General features: G+C 38.9%; 2 protein-coding genes across 3 annotated transcripts in view; one reads left to right on the top strand and one right to left on the bottom strand.

Moving 5' to 3' along the window:
• The window catches only part of LOC307120608 (histone H3.2), a gene marked incomplete at its 3' end in the record, with an annotated part of 447270 nt that overhangs the window by 271243 nt on the left and 154895 nt on the right, over window positions 1-21132 (bottom strand). The gene's annotated exons all lie outside the window — the stretch shown is intronic.
• LOC307120113 (Fc receptor-like protein 5) overlaps window positions 1-21132 on the top strand; it is a 315523-nt gene that overhangs the window by 245924 nt on the left and 48467 nt on the right. The window contains exon 4 of one of the 2 annotated variants that reach the window (XM_079806983.1): window positions 17319-17579. The exons of the other annotated variant lie outside the window; for it this stretch is intronic. Within the exon in view, the coding sequence (XP_079663109.1) occupies window positions 17319-17579 (261 nt within the window). The remainder of the gene's footprint in view (window positions 1-17318; window positions 17580-21132) is intronic. 2 annotated transcript variants of the gene reach the window in all.

Below are 21132 nucleotides of genomic sequence, written 5' to 3'. Positions count from 1 at the left end.
TCTGTATATGCCTTAAAGCTACACTATGTAACTTTTCCGTCCACTAGAGGTCGCCTGTTCAAAACAAAGGCGTAGTTTGATGACGCCACGTTTGAGCGCAGAATCTCGGGACATGTGGTCTTCACCTCACAGCCGGTGGGAAACAGTCAGGATAGGACTCGGGCAGAAATCATGTTCATGGATGCGATTATTAACATTACTGTAGTGAAGCAGAGCAGGAGCGAGTGTTGTGGAGCTGAGCAAGGCCGCAGGAGCGATTGAAGAGCGGGACTGTTATTATGGCATAGTCGCTGGCGGGACTTTTATTATGACACGGTTGCCGGCGGCACTTCCTCTTTTCCAGTCATGAGTATATGAGGTAACGCAGCTCTGTTTATCGTATTAGACATATCTGAGTGTGTTGAAAAGGAAGTTATGACGTTCGCTCGGCGGCTGCTATGACACTTGTTCACACTGCTGTGAGAGTAAAGCGTTTCACTGAATAAAACCGGAGACCGAGGGTGACGCAGATATGACGCAATCGACAGGCGACTCCCTCACACGCATAGCTCACACGTCCCGGCTCCTTGGTTAAAATAGCAATTTTCTCACGATTTACAAATAGTTGAAAACATTTGGGATATTCTAAGTACTCAACTGAACAAAATATATAACACTGGCCTAGTGGTTTCTGGATATTTTACTGCAAAAATCCTACATAGTTCACCTTTAAGTGAACTTTATACAGTCGAGAAAGACGACGCATATCCGATCCGGATTGAATAGCTTTTGTAAGTTTAATAGGATTCATCTTTAATTTATGCACTCAAATATGCAATGCTACCTTACATTTGATACATTTCTGTACCTGAAAACTAATGTTAGACGTACCTGAAAAGCATATCTAGCCGAACCATATTGTTGATCTTATTTATTTGTGATTATCATTTTTATGTGAATACTTTTATACTTTGATTTGAATATATGTTATATTATTTATTTTAATAGTTCAAAAAGTACAACAAATGTTACAATTTCAATTGAATTGTTGAAAGGTGTATTTTTAATAAATACAACACATTCCCAAAGTCATGTGAAATAATCGTGTTACATAATCGTGATTTCAATTTTGACCAAAATAATCGTGATTATGATTTTTTCCATAATCGAGCAGCCCTAACTTTACATAAAGCTTATGTTTCAGTAGCTGGGCCAGGACCTGTTTGACCTGCTGAACATGCTCTTCGTAATTTCGGGAGAAAATCAAAATATCATCCAGATAGACAAAAACAAATATATTCAGCATTTCTCTGAGAACATCATTAATAAAGGCTTGGAAGACAGCTGGTGCATTGACCAGGCCAAACGGCATTACCTGGTATTCGTAGTGGCCTGTCGGGGTGTTGAATGCCGTCTTCCACTCATCCCCCTCACGGATTCTAACTAGATGGTATGCATTACGAAGGTCAAGTTTCGTAAAGATGGTAGCCCCTTGCAGAATTTCAAAAGCTGTGGACATAAGAGGGAGAGGGTATCGGTTCTTGATGGTTATATGGTTTAAACCCCGATAGTCTATGCAGGGTCGGAGACCCCCGTCCTTCTTTTCAACAAAAAAAAAGCCGGCCCCTGCAGGTGAGGTGGATGGACGGATGAATCCACTGTCCAAGGCTTCTTTGAGATATTGGTCCATGGCTAATCTCTCAGGGCCAGAGAGGGAATAGAGCCTTCCACGTGGTGGGCAAGTACCAGGAACTAATTCAATAGTGCAGTCATAAGCTCTATGAGGTGGTAGTGTAGCAGCTTGGGACTTACTGAAGACTTCCTTGAGGTCTGCATACTCCTGGGGGACTCGGGATAACTCAGGATAATGAGCAAGAGACTTGGTAGCAGTTGGCTTCATTTCAGGAACGGCCATGACTTCTGTGGATTGTGTCTCAGAAATAAATGCAGATCTCCCCCTGGAGATGTCTAGTGAGGGTTCTGAAAATGTCTCTAATAACTTGGAAGAATGGCAGAAGGCATTATCTAAAATTTGGCAGTCAGATCCCCAGGTCCTAACGACCCCTTGGGACCAGTCAATGTGTGGGTTGTGTAAAGTCAGCCAAGGGAAGCCGAGGATTAGAGGAAGTTTAGGAGAATGAATCAGGAAGAACTGTATCCATTCCTGATGTTGGCCCACCTGTAGCTGGAGAGGTGGAGTACATTGACTAACTTCTCCTGAACCCAGAGGACTGCCATCCACTGCTGTGATGTTAAGGGGTTTCTGGAGAGTCGCTGGCTGGATAGTGAGTCTCTTAGCCATCTCATAGTCCATAAAACTCCCAGCAGCCCCAGAGTCAACAAAGGCACATACTTGGTGATGTTGGTTACCATGGGTGACAGTAGCTTGGATTGTCAGACCTGAGGTTGCTGAGCAGGGGAATGTTTCTATTCTCGCCCTGGCCCCCCTCCTCCTGGGCGAGAGTTGGCTTTTCCCGACAACTCAGGACAGGCAAAGCGAAAGTGACCTGGCTTGCCACAGTAGAGACAGCATTTCTCCCTTATCCGTCGGTTGCGCTCGGTTTGGGAAATTCTGGTTCCGCCCAGCTGCATGGGCTCCTCGGGGGCACTAGGAGATGAAGGCAGCTTAACAGCGCTGGCTGACTCGAAAAATCTAGTCTCCTGTTGTCGCTCCTGCTGGCGTTCCCTGAGCCGATGATCTACCCGGATAGCCACGTCAATGAGGGACTCGAGGTCAGGCGCAGTGTCTCGGAAGGCTAACTCATCCTTGATATCAGGAGACAAAGCATGGTGAAAGGTAGCCCTCAAGGCCCGTTGATCCCACCCACTCTCTGTGGCAAGAGTGCGAAACTCTATAGCGAACTCTGCTGCACTTCGAGTACCTTGAGAGAGGTGTAGCAGGCGGTGATCAACATCCCCCCTGCTGGCTGGATGGTGAAAAACTCTTTTCATCTCAGAAATGAATGTATGGCAGTTAGTTGTTACTGGAGAACTCTGGTCCCACAAAGCAGAGGCCCAGTCCAAAGCTTTACCCGTTAGGAGTGTAATAATGTAGGCCACCTTACTATTCTCTGTAGGAAAGCTGCTGGGTTGAAGCTGGAAGGCCAGGGTACACTGGGTAATAAACCCTCTGCATCTCTCGGGACTGCCATCGAACCTCTCTGGTGCTGGTAACTTGGGCTCTGATGGGAGTGGGAACATGGATCTGTCTGGAGGACCAGGGGGTGACTGAAGTTCTTGGGATGAAGAGGCTTGAGACTGGAGACTCAAAATCTGGAGAATCTCTGACAGCGCCTGGTCATGTCGCTGTATGGTTGTTGCTTGATCTGATAGGGCTGCCAAAATACGGTCCACATTAGAGGGTGGTGAAGGTCCTTCTGCTGGGCTCCCTTCCATGGTTCAGTCTTGCTGTAAGGATGTCGCCCTTGGCTGGACTTGAACCCGGGTCTCTGGTGTTCTAAGTGTGGTGTGTTCTCCACTGAGCTAACTCCCAGACAATGGAACCCAAGAGCAGAAGAGTAAAGAGTCAAGAGATTTGAGTCTTCCAAAAAATAAAAATAGTCTTTACTTGAGAAACCAAAGCACAAAGTACAAATGAACTAGGAGAGCAGAGCTTCCATAAAACAGAGAAACAAAAATAGACACAAGGGTCAAAAAATGTACAATAAAGGCACAAAACTTATCTTGAGATCTGGAGACAGGAGAACATAGGTTCAAGACTGAACATAATGGCAAGGAACAAGCACACTTATAAAGGGCAAGACACAGGTGAAGGGAATCAGGGCTAATGAGGAGAGTTCTGAGTAACCATTAAACACACTGGCACCATCTGCAGGAGTGGAGAGCACTGAGCATGGGGTTAAAGTGCCATCTGGAGACCTGGAGGGAGCATAACATGGACGCTTAAGGAGGGCACCCCCTGCAGACTAGGAGTGGAACGGCATCCTAGAGATTGGATCATTACACTTGTGCATTAAGTCCCCATGGATTTTATGCTTTGTAAAAAAAATATCACTGAATAAGGCAGAATATATACAGTACCTATCAAAAGTTTGGAAACATTACAATTGTTAAATGTTTTTGAAAAAAAGTCTTCTGCTCACCAAGGCTGCATTTATTAAATAAAAAATGCAGTAAAAAAGTAATACAGTGAAATATTATCCCAATGTAAAGCAGCTGTTATCTATGTGAATATACTGTATATAGTAAAAAAAAAAAAACATCTTTGTAATTTATTCCTGTGATCAAAGCTGAATTTATCATCATTACTCCAGTCTTCCGTGTCACATGATCTTTCAGAAATCATTCTAATATGTTCATTTGATGCTCAAGAAACATTTATGATTATTATCAATGTTGAAAACAGTTGTGCTGCTTAATTTTTGTGGAAATCATGAAACTATTCAAACATGTTCCATGACATTATTATTTTTTTCAAACCGTATCTGAAAACTGAAATACTGTAATACTGTAAATATTACAGAGAATACATGTAAACCAAAATACAGTAAAATCTATTGGAGTATTTGGATTCTATAAAGAATACATGTAATGCGAATGAGTAAACAATTACATAAAGTTTATCACTGAAGATATTTCTGTATCTACTGTACAGCAACATTACCGGTTCTCCTGTCAACATATTCTGACAATGGATGCAACAGCTCCTGTTTAGAGCAGGTTGGACTCTTTGTCCAGCGTCTCTAAGAGAAAGGCCATGATTGATAACGTGATCAATAACAGTTGCCCGAATTTCATCTGAAACCTGAGCCCTCCAGCCAGGGCCGGCCCAAGCCCTTATGGGGCCCTAAGCAGAATTGTATTTGGGGCTCCTCGGTGCCACCAATACGATTGACTATTGTTAATTCTTGATAATGCGCACACCGAGTATCAATGTTAGTAGTTGTAGCTGTGTTGCTTACATCATGTCTGGCTGTCATGTTTTTACTCTTTACGGTTTTTAATTGTAACAGTAGCAAACCCACAAGAGTGCTCAGGTGTAAATATTCAAAGCCCTACAGTTCAGACTGGGATATGTACTTCATTTTATTTGTTTATTTTAGTCTCTTATGCTGAATATTCTCACTTTTCCCCAGGATTCTTTAATGAATAGCAGGTTCAAAAGGACAGCATTTCTCTGAAATAGAAAGCTTTCAAAACAATCCTAAAAATATTGTACACAACTGTTTTCAACACTGATAATCATAAATGTTTGTTGAGAATTAAATCATCATTTTCGAATGATTTGTGAAGGATCATGTGACACTGAAGACTGGCGTAATGATGATAAATTCAGCTTTGATCACAGGAATAAATTACACTTTACTATATATTCACATAGAAAACAGCTGTTTTATAGTATAATAATATTTCACAATATTACTGTATTTACTGTATTTTTGATCAAATAAATGCAGCCTTGGTGAGCAGAAGAGACTTATTTTAAGAACAAGAAATGTTGATTTCTTACTAACATTAAACAGAGCTTTAATCTTGGCGGAAATATAATTTTATTTTTTGCCTTCCATTCGACTGTGTAGAAAAACCTTTTTATCTTTTAAATAAAAACTTCCAAAATATAGGCTACACAACTTATAATTCCAAGGGGATGATATAGCACTTGCAGAAAAACATTTATTGAGAAACTGAAGCTGCTGTACTCCGTCCAAAACATGCAGCACGTCAGACAAAATATTCACACTAAACCATAGCGCATTCTCAAATCCATCCATTCATAAAACGGTTACCGGGCAACTGACGAGTACGTTTTAGCCGATTTTCTCGCAATTTGGACCTTGAACCCTGGCTAATAAGTAAAGGGCCATTTGGAGATAAAAAGAAGATTGTAACTGTTGCTCTGGCTCTTAATGCTTCTTCTTCTCTCTCTCTCTCTCTCTCTCTCTCTCTCTCTCTCTCTCTCTCTCTCTCTCTCTCTCTCTCTCTCTCTCTCTCTCACACTTCCTATACATGCTGGGTACAATTAAGTTTTTATCATCTCATACATCTATTTTAAGCGTAACCATAATTAGATTTTGTCATTTAAATTATTTATAATATGAATAATGTGCTAATTAGTTTTGATTTGATATTAACTTATTAACCCACATATTTTGCTAATGTAACTGCGTTTACTTCCGTTGTTGGTATAAGTTACAGTGTGTGGTAAGACCAGAAATGTAAAGTTTTCTACAGTTTTCACACACTTTTGGGCCCCCAGAGATCGGTTTTATTAGTAGTAACAGTACTGTACTAGTCATAATGTAATATAAATGTATAATCAAAATAGTTACAAATAAAAAAAAATTATGGCCTATTTCTGCAAAACGCTCCACTCATGAACCTCTCATACTCATCGGTAAAACCACGTTCGCTCAAATCCTGCTCCGACATGGGATTTCTCTGCACTGTAGGCTACTATAACTGTAGCCATTAAGAAAAGGTATTTAGTTTAATAATGTTATTTATTTTAATGTCATCAATTGTTGATTATGAAGAGTGAACAGCATGGACACATCATAAGATGCACAGTATGCCCGGAGACATGGAGTGAAGCTTTGATCACTTTATTAAGTTTTGTTGAATTTTGTTTTGTATAAATGTTTATCTTCATTTTAATCAATGTTTCATCAGTCAATTGCCCAAATATAGCAGACGATAATCATGACACGGAGGCGCCGGTGCGATCACCTGCATTGCAGAACTAGAGCTCATCTCATAAGTGGACCAAAACTCCTCTATCTGCCTCACAGACACGACATATTTCTCTATAGAAATGTATATTTTTAAATAAAATAATTCAAAATGAAAAGAAGTTCTGATTAGGGTTGGGCATCGTTTTGATTTGAACGATTCTGATTTCGATTCCGATTCTTAGTTTTGAATTCGGTTCTTTTCGATTCTCGATTCCGATTCTTTGAGGGGTGGAGTCAAAACATGCCACAGGCTCATTTCACAGAGGACAATTTTATTTTGACTTTCTCCGCTGGCATTTTCACCTGCTTTGCTGCAAAGGTGAATGGAGTTTCACACCGAGTCTCCACCGGTTTAACAATAGCATTAGCAGCAGTCATATTAGGACTGCTACTAGCGTGGGCAATTTGCGTAAAGCTACATTTATCTAGGAGGGGGAAAAATAATTTCAGTAACGTTGTTGTTCACCACAATTAGCAATTTGGTCAAGGGCTTTGTTATTACACTACAATCACTTACCTGATTGTGACGAGGTAACGTTAAAGGGATAACGCTAGTTCACCCGGAAATGAAAATAAAGCCATCTTTTCCTCACCCTGCTGTTGTTCAAATGCGCGTTTTCCTGTGTGTGCGCACTCCAAGCCGTCAGTAGCCTCATGCAATATTGTCATGACAACCGGTACACAACATTCACTTAAGGAGGTTATATTATTAATATTATTTCTTATAATATACGTTATAGAAAAGACGAGAGTCACTGTTTCTATTGAGCCTGATTTCTCAAAATGGTGCATGTGTGTGTGTGTGTGTGCTTATCCTGGGTGCAATGACAACAGTGCGAGTTAGTGTGCACACACAGGAGCGCGCTCAGAGTAACGGCCGAGCTCAGTGTTTTGACTGAATAATACGGGTTCTTTCTCGCAAAACCTTATAGTGTGCCCCCTGAACACTTTCCATATATGCCGCGCGTCTCCCTGTATCATTGCGTGATACATTTGTTTATTTTTTGTAATGTTTTAGCCTGGTCGCTATTCACTGCCATAATAGGAAGGAGCACGTGCAGGACTATTTTTTTTTAAATTTCTGCTTTTGAGGTCTGAAAAAGATAGAAGGACAAAGGGCACTGGGACAACATCAGGGTAAGTAAAAGAAGGCTTTATTTTCATTTCAGGGTGAACTATCCCTTTAATAACGTTGGTTAGCGCAGGGTTGCCCGAGGAGGACAGTGGACCTGCGCTGCATGTCAAACACACTACACTCGTTAATTTATACAACACATATTTGTAGTGCATTCCTCCTGTGCAAGAAATAAGTTTGTCACATGTGTTGCACTGTGCCGACCCAGCCTTTTTTTAAAAAGTGAAATAAAGCCACACTTTTGAGTACCGTCTCCATGGCTGCAACATTTATTTTTAAAACGGTTCCAAGTTCTCGAACTACTGAGCATTAACGTGTTTCATGGAGTGGAAGATTTGATGACTAGTTGCCTTTAAATATTGTAAAGGTGCAAAAAGTCAAAATTCAGAGGCATGTTACCAATAACCATTTTTTGAATGTGTGATCAGTGTGGCCAGATTGGGTCAACAATTTCCAGCCCAAAAACCTCACCAAATGTACATTTATATTTAAAAAAAAAATGGTTATTGATAACATGCCTGGTTATTGATAACAATTTGCACCTCTTACAATACTTATAGGCAACTAGTCACTCCAAGAAAAAAACCCAAAACTTTAACTGCCAAAATAATGTGATATTTTATTGCCATATCAATGTTGATAAGTAAGTTACCATTTTATCTCCTTAAAGCATAACATTGATGATTACAAAAAAAAAATCCCAGTAAAACGGTTCAAATATGACTATATGTCAGCTAGAAACTGTCAAAACAGCAATCCCTTAGAAAAACACAAGATTTTCAATGTCAACAGTAAGAAGACAATTTACGTGCAAAAAGTGCCCAATATAGAGATTGGAAAAAGCAATGTAATTAACAGGCATTTCACACGTTAATGCACACACCAATGTCAAAATGCGTAATTCATTGATACTGTACAATAATCCGTCAACAAATAAATAACAACAATGCGCTTACCCTTGTGTTGCACTTTGCTTTGACAAAACTACAGTATGTCTTTCGTGAAGTATATTGCACATGCATTTAGCACAGTCAGAACAGATTAATGGTTGATTTGAACATCTTTCAGCAGCTGTCGGGGTTGCTAGTTGCAGATGTCCTAAGTGTGTGTATGATGATGGACGGGAGTCACGGTTATATTTAAAGAGTCTTCGAGTCACAGGTGTAATTCACGTTTGAGAGTTGAGCCCCTATCCCACTCTTTACTGTAGATACAACTTACTGTGTATTTATGCCACTGGCATAGCGATCACTGATTCACTGGAATATACAGCTACGAGTTATCGCGCTAAAAACCCGGCTAAAGTCATGAATGAGGCTGAGCACGTCTGCCTGCTGATCGCTGATTGGCTGAAAGTGTGTGCTCGTCGGCGAGGACCCGCCCTATCTGGCAACAATGGTGTGTGATTTGTGCAGGTGCAGGCGTGATTGATCGCCTACAACCCAATAGGGTGTCGGAACGGTTTATGTTTATCCTTCTCATCCAACACCAATCAAATTCACTCTGTGAATGGCGCGATTTATCTGGATAGTTGTTTTTTTTTTATGACAAGCCGGAATGAAAACATGCCGAAATAGAATAGGAGTAACGAGGCTATTTTTAAAATGTAAGGAGTAGAAAGTACAGATAATTGCTTGAAAATGTAAGGAGTAGAAGTAAAAAGTAGGCTGAAAAATAATTACTCCAGTAAAGTATAGATACTCAAAATTTCTACTTAAGTAAGGTAACGAAGTATTTGTACTTCGTTACTTGACACCTCTGCATGTCACAAAAGGCATTCTGGGTTGAATGATTATTAAATTAGTATTATTCAATTGCGAGTATTAAGCACATTAGGTTATATATATATAAAAAAAAAAAAAGTAAAATATTTTTACATCCTTAAATCAATATCGTATCTCATATAATATTTGCATGATTTAACAGGTTGACAGGTTTATTACCTTTATTTAACCAGGAGAAAAAACTCACTGAGATTAAAATCTCTTTTACAGTTCATTTTTGTGTCCTGGCCAAGATAGGCAGCTGAGTTTGCATGTGCAGCATGGGCGGATCTACAGGGGGGCAAGGGGGGGCAGGTGCCCCCCCACTCTAGAGCCTTGCCCCCCCAGCTGCCCCCCTAACTTTGATGATCCAAAAACTGTACTTGTAAAAACAACCCGCCAGTATCTCCAATACATTTACCAAAAGTAAACCATTTAATTTTTTATTTTAAATGTATTAAAATTAAAATACATAAAATACCCCTCCCCCCGCCCCTCAAATACTAGCTACGTCCCTGATTCAAACGTGCAGAGCGGCGTTCGCTCAGTCTGGCTCACACACAGCGACAGCGAGTCTGCTGCGGTGCGGTGGCCCTACAAACCCACTGGAGAGACTGAGCTGCCCCAGAGCCCCTGAAGGTGAAGTGAGTTTCCCCAGGTGTAGTTTAAACACACGCTTAACTTAAGATTACATTTGTAATGAATGTATTGTATGCTAAAGACGATTCAGCAGCAGCAAAAACAGCGAGTCTATTACGTTAGCCAAAATCAGCGGTTGTGATTCGTAAGAGCACTCTTCCCTTTGATTAGCCTAATTTTGATTTTAGTAAAGACAAGAACAGCTTAATAAAAAATATAAAAATATTGTATCCATAACTGCCAAATCTCACGCATTCACCGTGACACAGAGACACATGCAATTGACACTTTTCACGCTCTCACGCACAGAAAAATCGCGAAGCAAAGAGGACACGGAGACCGACAGACTAGACAGAGCAGGTTACTTATGATATAAAAAAAAATCTCAGCTCTCAGATTCTGTCACTTTTATTACGAAATTCAAACAATAAATGCCGTTTTGGCGCTTGTAAATGTTACGTGACAGATCCCTAGCTGCACGTGGACCGATCATCTCTACTAGCTAATAGTAAATAAACACGAATGAACAATGTTGAAAGAAACAGTAGCCTACAACTTACCTAAATGTATATTCATCATACATAGTATCGACCAATCAATCTAACAAAGGGGTCAATATAACAACTGGAGAACAATTATGGCACATAACATTTACCTCAGGAAAGCCATTTAATGATTATGATTTAATGATTTAGCCATTTAGGCTATAGCACATTAGTTGGCTAGAAATGTGCTATAGTCGAGAGTATTTTGCTAAATATGTGTAGTGTACCATATTACATATTAATTATATTTTTATTTATATAATTAAATAAAGTTGTTATTATAATAAAAAAAACGCATTATATGTAATTTGAGTTATTTTTTAACCTTAAATAACACTGCCAGCTGATAGGGCTCTCTGTATGTTTACAGCATTAGGTGAGTTGTTTTTTCTTGAGATTAGGTACATCTTGTGTGCCTAATATTTATCCAAATGAGTCAATATTAAATCAAATCACAATAATTTAATTGAATTGAAATAACAAAAAAGTGTAGCTTACCAGAAATTGTACCATGTAAACACTGTAACATGTTGAGAAACACATAACGCTGTTTTTGAAACATTTTGCTGCAAAGCACAACAACAGTCGCCTTAAGCTTTCCTAAAAAAGATGGGTGATCATGGGTCATTTCATTTGTGGACTGTAATTATAAGTTTTTAATTATAATAAGAACTTGAGTATTGTCCACTGTTGTATATTTGCAGTCCACTGCAGCTTGGACACAATTATGGTACTTTTTTATATTTTCATTTTGCTTTTTATACTGTTTTGTTTTGTTTGAACACTGGGCTTATTCCTGTTGTGAATTAAAAACCTTTGTAGAGTGTAAGGGCATGATTAAACAATAAGTACTGTAGTTTAAAAGTGGTTTTGTGTTTGTTTTGTTAAAGCAATTCACGTATAGTGATTTCCATGTACCATCTACCCGTGCCACCCTGCCAAGACCTCTTGCCACCCCTTTACCCCCCCATGTAAAATTTTCTAGATCCGCCACTGATGTGCAGTTATACATTAAGTTACATGTAGACATAAAACATACAACCAATTAAAAACAATTACTAGGTTGAATAGGTTAATCCATTTTTCTTCAGTACATTTACATTTACATTTATGCATTTGGCAGACGTTTTTATCCAAAGCGACTTACATTGCATTCAAGGTACACATTTTTTACATTTTGTCAATTCTTGCTTTCCCAGGGAATCGAACCCATGACCTTGGTGTTGCTAGCACCATGCTCTACTGTTTGAGCTATAGGAAAGTATCATGCAGCTTTACCTTCTTCTACTGTTCCTGTTGTGACAGACATTTGCTTCTCCAAAGTGTCATAAGGTGGCGCATGAGTAGACTATATTTCTGTTTTATTTCTCTTTTTGTCATTATATCTCACTTTTACATCTTTCTATTTTTGAAAATGTTTTCTCCCTCTCTCTTTTTATTTATTTATATAAACTAGGTCTGTACTTGTTATTGTTCCCTCTTTGCTTCTCCCTTTTCACTTTTTTGACCTTTATAATTTTTTGACCAATGCCAGGGTCATATATTGTCTGACCTCATAACACCAATCTATCAGAGGCCTTTCTTTTTTCAATGTGTCATAAATGTGTAACTTTAGTGAGTTTTCTCAATAGTGTGTAGTGGATAGTGGATCCCTTTGCATCCACAAACTCACTTTCCAGCCAAACATTTTTTTATGGATTCTATCAGTGCTTCCTTAAAATGATGCTCTTCTCTGAGTTCTATATTCGATCTTCTAATTCTGTCTTTCTCAAATTCATTAAGCTTTCCCCACAAGCTGGAAGAGGAGAAAAAAAGTTCCTTCACACTTCAGTGCTCACACACACAAACGTTCTCCTTATCTAACCTTCAGTCTCTTCAATGCGCGCCCCTGTTTTTATGCTCTGCGCAGTTATTCACTCTTCATGCACATTCACACACATTCACACACCCGGGTTTCACTCATACACTTTCAAACATGCAGCTTTTCAATGGACACTCCTTCTTAATTTAACTTTTGAGTTATTAGAAACTGCGTCTCTCTGTCTGGATCACAGCGTTTGCAATCTGGAAAATGTCCAAATAAATGACAGAACCATCTTCTTGGAATTATTTTAATTATTGTAATAATTTTTACAATGTGTATTTCTTTTTGCCTCTCACTTTAGATTTTATTTTCTACTTTAAATTTTCAGTATCTTTATCATTTCAATTCACAAGATATCCAGCAGTGGCATGATGCCAATGTTCAATTTAGTGAGAATTAGTCTGATTTTCCCAGTGTTTCTGTTCAAACAAGGTCTCCAGTGAAAGGCACTAAAGACCAATATAACTGTTTGTCCTCTGCCAAATCGTGACTTTCTGCTGGTGGTTGCAACTTCTGATAATATAGCTGGGTCTAATAATAATAATTGTTCAATTTGTTTTCCTCTCTGCCTTCCCAAATGTTTTTTACAATAGGGCCACCCGGCTGGGTTGGTATTTTTTCTCTCACCCAGTGCTTGCTATCTTTAGTCTGTGCTCTTCAAGGGGGAAATCCAGCCTCCGGAAAGCGTATCTTCCATAGGGGCAGCCATTGCTAACCAAGCCATCACCTGCTGTTAGCATCCCATTGACTCCCATTCATTTTGGCCTCACTTTGACAGCGAATATCTTTACATCTGAGGCGTTTAAAGACTCCATTTGTCAACAACTTTTTCCACAGCTTGCAACAATATACACTTCCTTCAGCTTTCTTCTGAAATTGCTCACTTTTTACAAAACTCTCCCTATCCTCCTAATTAACGGCGCACCTTATCTTTTTGGATCAGCTCCAGACAAGTGCAGCCTCTTTCTCTCACACACACACTCACTCACACACACACACACACACAGACACACACACACACACACACACACACACACAAAGATGCCCCTCTCAGGCAAGATGCAGTTCTTGCGTACATCTATATATATAAGAAAAAAGAAAAAACATGCATGCGATATCGCCAGTACCTGGATATTACATCACTGTCCTCCAATGTAAATATACATTTAAAACATTTTATTTTAGTCATAATCAAATTTTTGGTTCGTTTAGTAAGGCTTTTAGGTAGTTACCTTTCCTCTCCATGGCTGGCTCCGCCAAATATATTGTGGGATTTTCTAAGTTCTCTTTGAAGAAATTTGGAAGAAGTCGAATTCAATTCAATCTCTCAGAGTCGAAGTTCCAGGTCTCAGAAGATATTAACTTTATTTAACTTTATTGCATGAACAACAAAGTGAAATGCCAGCTGAACATCTGATATTTCCATAGTAAAACTCATCATTGATCCTGCTTTCTTATCTCCCCTCATCCAATGGGCATCTTCCAGCCCTCCTTTCTCCTCTGACTCCACCTTGCGGTTACGCAACAGCATCTTATGATTTCGCAACACTTAAATGCAAAGCTCTGCATCTTTTAAGATTTGTTGTGGAAAAACCCCAGAGCTCCTCTTCACATGTGAGGTATCATTCTCTAAACGCTCCACTGGTCATCTAGGCCTCACTTCTGAGCCCACACACCAAATGATGTGATCTCAGTTTTCCATGTTCTTCCAAGACCCTCTCATTACAGAAGACAGAAGGCCTAGTCATAATCTTATTGATACATAATCTTATATCATATAATCAGCGTAATTCTCCAACACTAACAGCTATAACAGCTGATAGACACGACGCAAAGCGGAATTGTTTTTAATTAAATGAATGAAAAATGTTCTTCAATATTCAATATTTTATTTCCCATTTATTCCATAAAAATTATGTATTTCCATTTTTGTGCTCTTTTTAAGTGTTAATGAACTGTTTAATGTCCACATGAAATCAGAATGGCAGTTGTTGGTCTTCTAGTATGAATATGTGAGTCTCACTGTTATCTGTACGCTAGTGTTGCTCCACAACAATGACACAATTCACATGTAGAAGATATAAGAGATCAAAACTTACAGTCTCTCACTTCAGCCAATGAGGATCAGTGATGTTGATGACATCACTCTGCACTTCAGCTTCTCATCAGATCTCAATGAATGTCTTGATGACGTCGACTGGGACATGTTCCGCGCGAGTTCTGAAGACGTCAGCGAGTTCACAGAAGTGGCGCTCTGCTTTATCAATACACTGACAGAGCAAGCCACACAAACATTAACTATAACGTCCTTCCCTAATCAGAAACCGTGGGTGGACAGTTCAATTCGCACTGCAGTAAACTCGCGCACCACCGCTTACAATGCCGGTCTCCTAACGGGGGATATGAGGGAGTACAAAGCTTCATGTTACGCCCTCCGGCGCGCCGTTAAAGCCGCAAAACTCCGCTATAAAGACCGAGTGGAATCTCATTTCCAACTCAACGACTCCCGGCGGATGTGGCAGGGACTGAGAACCATCTGTGCTTTTGGAACTAAATCCTCTGCAGAGGTGAGAGCTGATCCGTTGCTGGTGAACGAGTTAAACTCTTTCTACGCTCGCTTTGATGGTAATCGCGGCAGCGCGACTCCGGCGAGTGACGCGTCAGAGAGAGTCCCTCAGAGCAGCAACGGTCACGTGATCTCTGTCACGGAGGACGAGGTTCGGAGGGCACTCAAACGTGTGGATGTCAGGAAAGCTGCTGGGCCGGATGGTATTTCAGGTCGTGTTCTGCGGTCCTGTGCTGATCAGCTCGCAGGGCTCTTTACATCCATATTTAACGAGTCCCTTGCTACATCTGTTGTCCCCACCTCCTTCAAACGATCCTCCATCATCCCTGTACCTAAGATCAGTAAACCCTCTTGCCTAAATGACTATCGTCCAGTGGCTCTCACATCTTTAGTCATGAAGGTCTTTGAGAGACTCATTAAAAACAACATTTGCTCCTCCATTCCTGACACTTTGGACCCTCTTCAGTTTGCCTATCGTCCCAATAGATCGACTGAAGATGCCATTTCTCACGTCCTTCACTCCTGCCTCACTCACATCGACAGCAAAAGTGGGAACTATGTCAGGTTGCTATTTATTGACTATAGCTCAGCCTTTAACACCATAGTTCCCATTAAGCTAACACACAAACTCCTGGATCTAGGCCTGAATTCTTCTCTCTGCCTCTGGATTGAAGATTTCCTCACTGGCAGACCCCAGGCGGTGAGAGTAGGCCAGTTCACCTCCACCTCCATCACCCTGAGTGTTGGAGCTCCACAGGGCTGTGTGCTGAGTCCCCTGCTCTACTCTCTCTACACCCATGACTGTTTGTCCACACACAGCTCCACCTCCATCATCAAGTTTGCTGATGATACTGTTGTCCTGGGTCTCATCTCCAACAACAATGAGACGGCATACTTGGACGAAGTGGAGCAACTGACATCATGGTGCCAGGACAACTGTCTCTCTCTGAATGTTAACAAGACCAAAGAACTGATTGTGGACTTCAGGAAGAGACAGCATCGGTCATACTCCCCTCTCATGATCAGCGGGACACCGGTAGAGAGAGTGAGCAGCTTCAAATACCTGGGTGTGAACATCTCCGAGGATCTGACCTGGACTACACACATCCAGACACAGGTGAAAAAAGCCAGGCAAAGACTGTACCACCTGCGCCAGCTGAGGAAATTCAGGGTTTCACCAGCCATCCTGAAAACTTTCTATCGAGGGGCGATAGAAAGTGTCCTGACTCAGTGCATCACAGCGTGGTACGGGAACAGCACCAGTCACGACTGCAAAGCCCTGCAAAGAGTGGTGCGCTTATCCGAGCGCATCTCAGGCTCAGCTCTCCCGTCTCTGCAGGACATCTACACCAAACGCTGCAGAGGTAGAGCTACTAAAATCATCAGAGACATTAATCACCCTGCAAACTCTCACTTCACCCTGCTGCCATCTGGTAAGCGCTTCCGTAGCCTGATGGCAAAGACTGAAAGACTCAGGAGGAGTTTCTTCCCCCAGGCCATCAGACTCCTGAACTCAGTCACGTGACTTCACTTCACCCCGCACACGCATAAACATCCAGTTTAAACATTAACATCCACATACTGCCATTGCACTGCACTTTACGTTCCTATTGTTACTGTGTAACAACCTGTAATAAACCTTGCACATTATACTTCTTTATATATACATATATATATATTTTATGTTAACCACTTATTTTTAAGTCTACAGTTTATCTCACTTATCATATCCACATATTTTTTATATTTTTTATATTTTTATTTTATCTTATTTCCTATTTTTATCTTTACTTGATTTATTTATAATTCTACTTATGTTAATACTTTTTATTCTAATTTTATTCTATTTCTATTTTAATTTCTTGTAACTGTTATTTGCACTGTCCATGGAGCGGACCTGTTTACATTTCACTGCCAGTTGTATATTGTGTATATAACTGTGTATGTGACAAATAAAACTCTTGAATCTTGAATCTTGAAAAATCTTCTGTCCAATCAAATGCTCTCTAGAATCTGCTCTTCAAAATATCTTCTGTTGTGCAGTGACATTTATGCAGAGTTTTGGACAGGTTGAGTCAGTTCATTTGATTTTGTGAGATGTTTAACCATAACTTCTGTTTGTGCACTTCTTACAGAGAAACCTAAAGCTGTTCTGACTGTAGAGCCTAAACCATCACAGATATTCAGAGGAGAGACTGTCACTCTCACATGTGACGTACAGGGGGAAGGATGGAGATACGGATGGTGGTGTGATGGTAGAGATTACAACTCTAATGAGAAAGAGTTCAGCATCACTGCAGATCACACACAGAAGTGCAAGTGTATCAGCTGTAGAGGATCAAGACCAGGATTATTCTGCTCTTACGGGAGTAATAAAGTGACTCTGACTGTATCCGGTGAGTGATCATCACTGACTCACATCTATATTCCAAATCTGACATAATAATAAACAAATAAATATACAAAGATAATAAATTAATATTTATTATGGAGGATGAGAAATGACTTAAGTATAAATAAATAAATGAATAAATATGTAAATGCAGAATTAAGTACATAAATGTAGAAATACATAAATAAATAAATGAATAAATAAATATATTAATACATAAATATAGAAATACATAAATAAATGAATAAATAATTAAATGCTGAGATAAATGTAGAATACATAAATATATGAATAAATAAATATAGAAATACATAAATATATGAAAAAATGAATGAATACATAAATAAATAATTAAATATTGAAATAAATAAATAAATGCAAAAATAAATGAATGAATAAATAAATAAATCATTTTATCAAAAGTATCATTTTTATTTGTGCTATTTTTGTATTATTTGTGTTATACTATAATTTTTCTACATTTCTTTATTTACAAAACTCTCACAGTGAAATGTGCATGTGTGGGCAAAACTGTGGTAATGCCGACTTCACATCAGAATCATCGTAAATACTAGTTTATAGTTAAAAGATGGGACATGAACAAAAGTCAAAATTTGAATGTAATGAGCTCGTAATCACGATTTCAGAAGTGGGAAGTTGGACATTTCCGATAGCACGTGAAGGCAGCATTAACTCTGGTGCTCTTCGGTCATTTCTGACCAGAACATTTTCTGTTTTGAAATTTAAAAAAAAATCACTGCTTCATCAGAATGATACGAAACTTGGTGACTTTTCTACTACTATGTATGTAAACACACTAAAAAATTGGGGTCACGATTCGATCATGCTAATTGGTTGTAAAAAAAAAAAGGTAGCGTTCATTGTCTCCGGTTATAAATGACTGACCATAGGAAATAAATGGGAAATCTGCAAAAACACAAATTCACAGAAAAATATATATATATTTCTAACAAAAACAAAAAAATCTAAAACTTTATAATAAATACTCTATGAGATTTTTTTAAATATATATTCAAATCCATAAAATAAAAATAAAATTCAGTAAATGTGTTCAAAAGAGAACTATTGAATTCTCAAGCCTCTCCATAGAGACCTCTAGTGGTTACACACATGGTTGCAGGATTTCTTAAATAATTCCAACAGAGGGCGCTAATCTGCCTTCAAAAAATATATTTTGAAGGCATAGTCTCTATTTTAACCTGAAATACTGCAATAAAAAATATATGTATAATTTTCAAAGGCAAAAATAGACCATAATTATTGCATAAATATTAAAAAATACCATCAAATCATCTCAAAATACAAAATGAAAAAGACAAAATATTATTGAAGAAAAATAAATTGCATTGGTTTTTACTGGGGTGGAGGAAGAGTAATTTTTAGGTGTCCGGTCACTTATGACTGGGAAGACAACCAATGCAACCCCTAAACGAAGAGCACCAGAGGCTTAAACTGGTTAAACTGGTTAAACTGGTAAAACTGTGGCTCTGCTGTCAGACCCTTCTTGATCCACGTCTACATCCATGATATCAGCACTGAGCTGAACTAAATCATCGACTACACGTTCAGAACGAAACAGAAGGAAGTCGCTTGGTGAATGATCTTTATCATTTGCTATTAAACGCAGATCATTAGCAATGGAACTTAAATATCCACAGTAGCCCACTGAGGGTACCCTGTGGAAACTAATATCCACAAAACTAATATCCACAAAACTAATATCCACAAAACTAATATCCACAAAACTAATATCCACAATACTAATATCCACTGTTGGGGTAACAGCTTAGGACCCAGGACCAGTAGTGAAAAATGAAGACCAGGAGTCAGGAGTCAGATTAATTAAAGAAAAATTTTACTGAAGAATAGTTTGCAGTTTCATCAGCAGAAGCCAGCTCATGAGGAGTTCGTAGGCCGCGCTCTCTCTAACAGTCTCCCCGCCTCCGTCTAACGTACATACAATTTTCTGAACAGTTATACTGTTTTCAAGGTCTAGACACGTCATTACTGCCATGTGGAATGATTCTGATTGGTTCTAACAACATGCAACGTAAGCAACTTTCCACACGTAGACAGATAGGAGCATATATCTCTAAAAATGCGTAGACTTGATGTCGCCCAGGCCCAGATTAGTCCCCAGTGACCTCGGAGGTCATAGAAAAGACGCCTCCAAGTCTAGAATCGTCTGCCGAAAGGACCATCTCCAATACTGGATCTGCACAGAATCATGAAACGCACACACAAAGTTTCCCAGAAAAACAGTTTCCATCAAGGTCGGGACATCTTAACTAACTATCAACAAAGCTTCTCCAAAACATGCTGAAACTACATTTAGTACAGAAGTGACTTTATTCTATAAAGAAAGAAAAGTATCAGAGAGGTACATTTCTCCCCAAAAGAGTCCCCAAAGAATCCCATAGATGTTTCAGGGATGACCCCGGGGGGTCACCTCAGGAAGACATATAGTTAACTCATGCTGATCTCGTTTGACTCCCTGGAGTGTTATTACTACACCAAGGACAGGTCCTGCCAGCACGTCTTGACACAGACATCAGAGCTGGATTCAAAAGCACAGAGCAACTAAAACACTACAATATTCAAAATCACTCCTTGAATATAGAGAACTGATTTATCAAATGTAGGACACTGTTATAACTTGATTATCATTCATTCTTATTTTAATATTGAATATAAAATCATTCTTGAAGGATATGTGTCTGATGAAGAGACAAGTGATGTTTGGCTTGACCCTTGACCCTTCACCACAAAACTAATATCCACAATACTAATATCCACAATACTAATATCCACAAAACTAATATCCACAAAACTAATATCCACAATACTAATATCCACAAAACTAGTATCCACAAAACTAATATCCACAATACTAATATCCACAATACTAATATCCACAATACTAATATCCACAAAACTAATATCCACAAAACTAATATCCACAATACTAATATCCACAAAACTAATATCCACAATACTAATATCCACAAAACTAATATCCACAAAACTAATATCCACAAAACTAATATCCACAATACTAATATCCACAAAACTAATATCCACAAAACTAATATCCACAATACTAATATCCACAAAACTAATATCCACAAAACTAATATCCACAAAACTAATATCCACAATACTAATATCCACAAAACTAATATCCACAAAACTAATATCCACAAAACTAATATCCACAAAACTAATATCCACAAAACTAGTATCCACAAAACTAATATCCACAATACTAATATCCACAAAACTAATATCCACAAAACTAATATCCACAAAACTAATATCCACAAAACTAGTATCCACAAAACTAATATCCACAAAACTAGTATCCACAAAACTAATATCCACAAAACTAATATCCACAAAACTAGTATCCACAAAACTAATATCCACAATACTAATATCCACAAAACTAATATCCACAAAACTAATATCCACAAAACTAATATCCACAAAACTAGTATCCACAAAACTAATATCCACAAAACTAGTATCCACAAAAC

Source organism: Gobio gobio, assembly GCF_949357685.1.
Source record: "Gobio gobio genome assembly, chromosome: 2".
Lineage (NCBI taxonomy): Eukaryota > Metazoa > Chordata > Actinopteri > Cypriniformes > Gobionidae > Gobio > Gobio gobio.
Note: the sequence above shows the minus strand (reverse complement) of the source record. Positions and strands in the feature narration are given on the sequence as shown.